The sequence below is a fragment of the Cajanus cajan genome, chromosome 3 (genome assembly GCF_000230855.2).
Source record: "Cajanus cajan strain Asha chromosome 3, NIPB_CcT2T_4, whole genome shotgun sequence".
Lineage (NCBI taxonomy): Eukaryota > Viridiplantae > Streptophyta > Magnoliopsida > Fabales > Fabaceae > Cajanus > Cajanus cajan.
This window is the reverse complement of record NC_138519.1, coordinates 25,121,428-25,131,012: the sequence shown is the minus strand read 5'-3', so window position 1 is coordinate 25,131,012 and position 9,585 is coordinate 25,121,428. Positions and strand designations below refer to the sequence as shown.

The 9,585-nt window shown below is 37.3% G+C and overlaps 1 protein-coding gene across 1 annotated transcript; it reads left to right on the top strand.

Moving 5' to 3' along the window:
* The first annotated feature begins 7,299 nt into the window (after positions 1-7,299).
* Positions 7,300-8,886, top strand: LOC109818364 (uncharacterized). Its single transcript, XM_083071733.1, has 4 exons — positions 7,300-7,522; positions 7,605-8,348; positions 8,432-8,559; positions 8,650-8,886. Exons 1-4 carry the CDS (start codon positions 7,300-7,302, stop codon positions 8,884-8,886), a joined length of 1,332 nt encoding a protein of 443 aa, XP_082927859.1.
* Positions 8,887-9,585: the final 699 nt, after the last annotated feature.

Here is a 9,585-nt window from a genome sequence, read left to right as displayed (position 1 = left end):
GGCACAAGAACCTTGGTCATGCAATTTTAAGATTAATTTCGAAACTTAAAAAGCATAACCTCATAAGAGGTCTAACAAGTCTTGTACACCAGACAAACAGCTTATGTGATGCATGTCAAAAGGGGAAACAAATCTAAAGCTCATTTCAAAGTAAAAATCATGTTTCCACCTCTAGAGCTTATGAACTGCTTCATATAGACTTATTCGGACCCACTAGGACAACATCTGTCATTGGTAAACAATATGGACTAGTCATTGTGGATGACTACACTAGATGGACATGGGTGTTGTTCATAACTCACAAGGATGAGTCTTTTAGGTATTTCATGTATTCTGTAAAAGAGTTCAAAATGAAAACAGAATTAAACATAATTTCTCAACACCCAGAGCTCCACAGTAAATTGGGGTTGTAGAAAGAAAAAATCGTTTTTTTACAAGAAATGGTAAGAACTTTACTAAACGATTTCTTCACCCCCAAACATTTCTTGGCAGAAGCAGTTAATACTTCTTGCTATATTTAAAACAAAATATATATTAGGCCTTTGCTGAAAAAGACTCCTTATGAATTGTGGAAGGGACGAGCACCCAACATATCATACTTTCATATGTTTGGTTGCAAATGCTTTATTCTAAACACCAAAGAAAACTTAGGCAAATTTGACTCAAAAACTGACGAGGGTATTCTACTTGGATACTCTGAAAGGTCAAGAGCCTATAGGGTGTTCAACAACAGAACCAAAACTATTGAAGAAGCCATTCATGTTAAATTTGATGAAAACAAGCCTGATAAAGAAATTCAGAGCTAGGCAATTTCTTCGAGAACATGCAGGTGAGCAATGATCAGATGAAGAAGCATGAGTCTGAAGAAACAACGACTCAACAGGATGAAAAAGAGGAAAGAGAACCAGTCAATCGTAACTGGCAGATGAAAGCTCATCACCCATAAGAACAAATCATTGGAAAAGCAAAGGATGCAGTAAGAACTAGAAGTTCGTTCAAAACACAAGCACAAATTGCACTGCTATCCCAAGTTGAACCAAGAACCACGAACGAAGCCTTGTCAGACGAAAGCTGGGTTCAAACCATGTAGGAAAAACTACGCCAATTCCAGAAAAATGATGTATGGAAACTTGTTCCAATGCCAGAAGACAGATCAATCATAGGTACAAAATGGGTATACAAGAATAAATTAGACGAATCAGGAAACGTGGTAAGAAACAAAGCAAGGTTAGTCGCAAAAGGATACTTTCAACAGAAAGGTATAAACTTTACTAAAACTTTTGCACCTGTTGCCAGAATAGAGGCCATTAGAATTTGACTTGCTTTTGCCGCATGTACTGGCATGAAATTATACCAGATGGATGTTAAAAGTGCATTTTTAAATGGAACAATCTCGGAAGAGGTTTACGTGAGTCAACCTCCTGGTTTTGAAAATGACCTACTATCATCTCATGTTTTCAAACTAAACAAAGCTTTGTATGGATTAAAACAGGCACCACGTGTGTGGTATGAAAAATTAAGCTTTTTTCTAACAAATAATGATTTTATAAGGGGCCAAATTGACAACACCTTATTTAGAAAAGAAATAAAGGATGATTTCATAATAGTACAAATCTATGTAGATGACATAATATTTGGTGCTACTAATGAAAATCTTTGCCAAGAGTTTTCCAAGCTTATGAAGGATGAATTTGAAATGAGCATGATGGGAGAACTGAAGTTTTTTCTAGGACTTCAAATCATCCAGTCAGAAGAAGGAATCAAAATTCATCAGATGAAATATACAAAAGAATTACTGCACAAGTTTAAGATGGAAGATGCAAAACCAATGAAGACACCGATGCATCCTTCAACTACTCTTGGTCTGGACGAAGAATCACTAGACGTTGATAGCATGATGTACCGAGGAATGGTTGGTTCTCTCTTGTACCTAACAGCGTCAAGACCAAACATCATGTTCAGCATCTGCGTTTATGCTAGGTTTCAAGTACGACCTAACTAGGTACACTTACAAGCTATTAAAAGAATCTAAGATACCTTAAAGGAACAGATAACCTAGGCATCAACTTCTATAGAAGCCATAATTTTTCCCTTCTAGGATATTGTGATGCAGATGATGCAAGAGACAAATGGGAGAAAAAAAGCACTAGCGGAGGATGTCATTTCCTTGGTCGCTACTTGGTTTCATGGACTAGCAAGAGGCAAAGCACGATTGCCTTATCAACTAGCGAACTGAGTATGTTGCTGTAGGACAGTGCCTTATGCAACTGCTTTGGATCAAACATCAGCTGGAAGACTATGACATTTATGAAATTAGTATTCCTGTACTCTGTGATTACACTACTGCAATTAACATTTCTAAAAATCTTGTTTTGCATTCTAGGACTAAGCATATAGAAATTAAACATCATTTCATTCAAGATCATGTGCAAAATGGAACATTTGAACTGATTTATGGTAAAATTGAAGAACAACTAGCTGATATCTTCACCAAACCCCTTCAAGAAGATAGATATGTCTGGCTGCGAGATAGGCTAGGAATGGAATTGATAGATGATCAATAGTATATTGCACTCGCCCTCTATTTCTTTTTGATGATTACAAAGGGGGAGAAAGAACACAGAAAATATCTATCAACTCTGAAAACTGAAAAGGGTGACTATGTAAGGGGGAGAGCATAGTCTAAGGGGGAGGAACCTTAGAACTTTAGAGAACAAACATAGAAACCCTTACATTACATGTACATGATATTTTTTTGCTCTATGTCTGATACAAGATGCTTGATATGTATAAACATGTATGAAGGATACATCTAAAAATGACTTGATAGATTATATTTGTCATCATAAAAAAGGGGAGATTGTTAAGTCAAACGAAGTGCATTCGCAATTCCCACCGAGGTTTTGAATATGACAGATATAATACATATTATTATTCCTAACATGTGCATTAGTGTTTCAAATGGATAACAATAAGTTCAGGCAAAAATGAAGGATAAAGTATGATCAAGCATAATCGAATTGAACAAGACATTAGACGATAGCAAAACTAGTATCAAGACTAAGGTTGATCCAGGCCTAAATCAAATACAAGATAAGACGAATCTATTAGTTGAAGCCTGAGAGATCAGATGTAAGAACAAAACATGTATCATATGAGACTAAGTCAAGAACGGGACGAAAGTTGGCTAAACATCAACATGGATTTGCAAAATCATTAGATAGAGCCTAACAAACAAGCAGACAAAGTCATCAGTACCAGACAGAAATGGTAGTCAAGACCAGATGAAAAATCAAAACTAAAATGAGTATCCAAACGCAGTCAAAAAATAATGAAGCGCGTCTGAAGTCTACTAATCACTTTGAGTGAAACCATACAAGAAACACAAAAGGACATCCAACCTAAATACATAAAGAAGAAAAATAGGCAAGCGTGGATTCACAAGTCAAAGTTGCGTGCGTCAGAAAAAGGACACCTACTTTTCACAAAAAGACAACACCTCAGCAGCTAAACTGATGAGAAAAGTACAAATATGCCTAAATCATGATTGAAGTCAGACACTGAAATAATCAACTACATAAAAGGACTTCACGTATACAAGAAAACATTTAATGTAAGATTAAATGCATTAAATGAAAAGATTTACATAGCCATGAACAAGCCTCCATCTGCAACGACATGAAGCTCCGCTCCAATGGGAAAATTTGAATTCAAACAACAGACAGATTTATCAACAGGCTATAAGTATCAAGGCATAAAAAAAGAAGAAGTAGAAAACTGAGATGTAGAGAAAACGTGAAACAAGAAAGAGAAAGAGAAAAGGCATAAGCTACATTTCTTCTCAAAGCATTTCCAGTATATATGTGTAAAAACTAAGATACCTTATCTTAGTGAGTTTTGCTAATATTCTATCCTATCTACAAGAGTAAACAAAACACTTAGACACATATTCTTGTAAAACTAAGGTTACGCACCTTAGTGAGTGTAGAAACCATCCTATCCTCTCTATGAGAGTTGCAAACACACTCAACACCTTTATTTTCTATAAAGCCTGAAGAGGTTGGTTGAAAGAATACTTGTGAACCAGAAATGGTTTGAGAATACTAGTGCTAGTGAGTGAAGCTAGCGGGACAGAAGTGGTCAAGAATACTTGGAGAACCAGAAGTGGTTAAGAATACTAGCGTCGACAAGTGAGGTTGACGAGCCAGAAGTGGTTGAGAATACTTATAATCCTCTGTGATTAGTGGAACCCTTCAGTTGAAGGAGACTGGACGTAGCTCAGATTGAGTGAACCAGTATAAAAATCTGTGCATACCTTTTTCTATTTCTCAAACACTACTTGTTTAAAAACTCCGTCTTTCATCTACTTTCATTTCAACAAACTGATAAGACGAAAACACACTTGTCCACTATTTTTGAAGGAACAATTTTTTTTTTACGATAAATCCTTTCAAATGGAAAACATACTTATTCAACTTGTTCCTTGAAGCAGACGATCAGTTTTATTGAATGCAAAAAGCTTTCTAGTCAGACAAGTCTACACAAGTTTTCAATAGTGCTTGAATATTCTGTATTAAAAGAAAAAGGAGTATCTTTACAAAACAGAAATCTTCCTTCGAACACACACACACATTCAACCCCCCTTTTGTGTGTATTTCTGCTAACTTCAGGAGCCTTATCAACCCTCTGGTGAATCCGGTCAAAGGTCTAAGTGCTACTGGTCAGACAATTAGGAGGATGTTTATCTTTGTTTCTCAAAGACATGTTTGCTTAAGCCCAAAACACCGACCTACCCCAGCCAACCCTTCTTACTAAATACCTATTTGTAATCTTTTCTTGAAGCTTTTTTTTATTTATAATAAAGATACCACTTTTCTTTCATTTCTCTTGACCCATATGTTTAAATGATGTGGTTTATTATGAAAATCAAACCGTCCCGATAAAAAGGAAAATAAATAAACGAAAATAGCCCTGTATGAGCTCCTAACAACTGAAGGTTAATACGGAAGATTCCATGGTTAAATAATATATATATATATATATATATATATATATATATATATATAATATAATATAATAAAAGAATGCCAGGAAATCCTCAGCCCGGTGATCTATCTACAAGCAAGGGGCACGGTCCTCTCACAACAATGATCAAATTAGACAATTCAACAAGGTCAAGCACATCCATGTTGGCACCACAACAATCCACAAGGGCACGTCAAGCACCTCCTGTCTGTCATTCTTAAGTCATTACAAGTCAAGCAAACAAACGAGGGCGTCACCAGATTCCTCAAACTACAACATCTTTGTAGGCTTGGAGAGGTCATGCATAAATACTCACCATTGTAGGCCTGAAGAAGCCGTGTAGAAATACTCAACATCAAGCTCAGAAAAGGTTGTTGGACCCTTAAAACCAATACAAGCTCGAAAAAGGTTGTTGGACTCCCAAAACCAGTACAAACTCAAAAAAGGTTGTTGGACACTCAAAACCAGTACAAGCTCAGAAAAGGTTGCAGGACCCTCAAAACTAGTACAAGCTCGGAAAAGGTTACTGGACCCTCAAAACCAATACAAGCTCATAAAAGGTTGCTAGACCCTCAAAACCAGTACAAGCTCAGAAAAGGTTCACTGGATCCTCAAAACTAATACACGATTTGGAGTAGGTTGACTGAAGCCTCAATATTAGTACAACCTGGAAAGGCTAAGCTTAGAACATACTCCCTCTTGAGTGAGCTACAAATAAGGGACACACTATCACAAAATCAGCAAAAGCAGCATGGGATATCTACATCAAGTCAAAAGTGTAGATGATACAGTTTACCATTCTTGTCACCTAACGAAGCACGTAACCCAACACTTAACTACTCCAAAGGGCAAGGACACATGTAAACACCATCTACCCGAGGGAAACGATGTGGAGGCATCTACACTATTGAACAATGTTGTTAAATGGTCATTATGGCGGTGCCATAACGGTATGGTGGCTACCGCCGCAATCCGTTATGGCCATTTGGCCTATGTATGGTGTGGATCCAAGGCGTGCATGGCGATCATGGCACCGTTATGGGCTTTTTTCTTTATTTTTTCCGATTCGAGCCTAGGTTTCTTTCCCGGTTGGGGCGACCCATCAAATTTACTTTGTAAAATAGGGTTGCAGAAACCCTAATGCACATTATCCTCTCCTCCGTGCAACACGCGGTTGCTCCAAGAAGACCCACCGCCACCGTCGCCTCTAACGTAGCTACCACTGCCACCTCCGACACGACCGTCACCATCACCTCTGGCATGACTTTCTTTTCCCCCTCTGTGCATACCACTATCACCTCCGCGCGCGCCACCATCACCTCCGTGCACACCACTGTCACCTCCAAAGCGACTTTCTTCTCCTTTTGCATGCACGAGTCTTCTCTTCCACCTCTGTGCGACTAGTTCTTCCTCCTAGTTCCTCCTCCGTGCATGACAGATTCACCCTCCGCATGCCTCCTCCTTTGAGTTCGGCCATCGTCATTGCCACCACACCCAACGCAACCACCATAATCTACGATAATGTCAGGGGAGGCAGAAGTAAACTCCCAACCACAAACACTGTCATCTTCTAGTTCCATTAATTCTAAGAGGAGTGGTGTTGCTTGGAAGCACTCTACACCAGTGAGAGAGAATGATACAAATGAGATTCTTTGTAACTATTATTGGAAGGTTATGAAAGGAGGTATCACAAGGGTGAAACAACATTTGATTGGAAAGGCGGGCAATGTCACAACTTGTTTGATGGCTCTTAAAGCTGTCAAGGTTGAGATAAGGGCAGTTATGGATGGTAAGAAGCAGAGGCAAAATGAAGCATTCAAGAAGGCAATGCAAGAAATTTAAGCACAATGTGAAGAAAGATTTATGGAATTTGGGGGTTCTGATTCTCGGCCACCTCCAATTGGTGATTTTAGATTGAAGGATATTAGGAAAGGACCTATGGACCTTTATAATCAATCTCAATCTACAACTACAAAAAATAGGAAAGACAAGGTGGTGCAAGCAGACATAAGAGAGCTTTGTGAAAAAAAAATAAAAATAAAAATAAAAATAAAAAAAGCTATAGAAAAGGTGTACAAATATATAGCACATTTTTGGTACCAAGCTGGCATATCTTTCAACTTGATAAAGTTGGAAAGTTTTCAGGATATGCTTCGTGAAATTGGGCATTTTGGGAAGCATTTGAAAGCTCCTTCCTATCATGACATTAGAGTACCACTCCTTCAAAAAAAAGGTGGAGTACATTAATGAATTAATGAAGCCACTAAAGGATCAATGGGCAAGTTTTGGGTGTTCCTTAATGTCAGATGTTGGACTAATAGTAAACAAAGAAGCATAATCAACTTTTTGGTGAACTCCTCTTCTGGGACAATGTTCTTAAGGTCAGTTGATGCATTTGACTATGTAAATACCGGTGAAAAGATATTTGAGTTGATTTATTCTATTGTGGAGGAGATTAGAGAGGAAAAGGTTGTCCAAGTTATAACGGACAACGGAAGTAATTATGCTCTTGCTAGTAGGTTGCTAGAAGAGAAAAGAAAAGAAAATTTATTGGACTCCTTGTGCTGCACATTGTATAGATTTGATGTTAGAGGACATTGGTAAGCTGCCCAATATAAAGAAGACCATTCAGCAAGCTATCTCTCTTGTTGGCTTCATTTATAGCCATTCAAGCACTTTGAGCATGTTGAGGTTCTTTACTGGTGTGAGGGAGTTAGTGAGGCATGCAATCACTAGATTTGCAACATCTTATCTTTCCTTAGAGAGGATTCATCAAGAGAAAACTAATCTTCGAAAGATGTTTATGTCAGAAGAGTGGAATGAAAACAAGCTAGCAAAGGAGGCCAAGGGAAAAGAAGCCACTAAAACTGTCTTGATGCCTAGTTTCTGGAAGAATGTTGTTTTCATTATGAAAGTGATGGCTCCTCTTGTAAAAGTGCTTAGGCTTGTGGATAGTGAGAAAAAACCAGCCATGGGCTACATATGTGAGGCAATGGACAAGGCAAAGGAAACCATTATGAAATCTTTTAAAAATGAAAGCAAATACAAGGATGTGTTTGCAATCATTGATAAAAGATGGGATATTCAACTTCATCACCCTTTACATGCTTTTGGTCACTTTTTGAACCTAGAGTTCTTTTATGCCAACCCACAGATGGAGTTTAACGGTGAGATTATTAGGGGTTTGTATGATTGTATCAATAAATTGCTAGGAGATTTGGAGATGGAAAAGATTGTTCATAAGGAGTTGGCTCACTATAAAGCTGCGAGTGGTATGTTTGGGTCCACAACTACTATAGCAATGAGGGGTAAAGTTGCACCGGGTAAGAGACAAAACATTGCAACTTTTGAACTTTCATTCTTTAAGTCATTTGCTCAAATTTCTATGTTTAACATATTTTGTTAGCATTTATAGCTCAATGGTGGCAGATGTATGGTTTAGATACTCCATATTTGCAACAACTTGCAATAAGGATCCTTAGTTTGACATGTAGTGCTTCGAGATATGAACGTAATTGGAGTATCTTTGAGCAAGTAATTAATTTTTTAATTCCTATTTAAAGTCAACAATCAATGTCTTGCTTATTATTCCTTAAGTAATAAGTTTTTATTTAATTATTTTAGGTTCATACTAAGAGAAGGAATAGACTCGAGCATAAAAGACTACATGACTTGGTATTTGTTAAGTATAATCAAGCACTCCATCAAAGGTATAACCTTAAGGATGAAATCAATCCCATTAGTTTTAATGGGATTGATGATTGCAATGAGTGGCTAATTAGAGAGATGGATGGGGAAAAAGGTGAAGATGAGAGGGTTCATGAAAGAGATGATGACCTTACATGGAGACAATTTTATTAAGCTTAGGGACTTGATGAGCCTAGACAATACACTAGGCGTCACAAAAGGAGAGGGGCAAGTAGGAACATCTACTAATCCTTCTAAAAGAGCCAAAAGAGTAGTTTCAAAGAACAAGGGGAAAAAGGTTGAAGATGTTGAGGCATCAGAAGATTCTAGCAGTGAGAAGGAGAAATTAGTGCCAAATGCTAATTTCATACATTCAGATGGAGAAAAAGCTGAAGGATTTTTAAATGAGCAACATCATCATGTGAAAATTAATTATGCAGACATTGATGAGGATGAAAAGGATTAAACAAAATAGTTTTAGGAATTGTCATTGTGTTTTGCTATTTTTTAACATTGTTGCTTTGTTTTGATGGCTATTTAATCCTTTTGTTGGTTAGGAATTTATGTTTTTTTATGATGACTTTCACTAGATTATGAATGCCATGAATTTTAGATTGTTATATTGTTGGTTCTAATATGTGTTTATTATTTTTCTATTTTTGCATCATATTATATATATATATATATATATATATTGGTCCGCCATAGACCGCCATGGTAATATGGCACCTAAAGGTCCTTGCCGCCATCCACCGTATAACCTTACTGATAATCTTGCTGTTGAAGCAAGAGGGAAGATTCAAACTAACAATAGAAGAAGCGACATGGAACATTCACACGAAGCCCGAAGCTTAGATGGTACAGTTTACTATC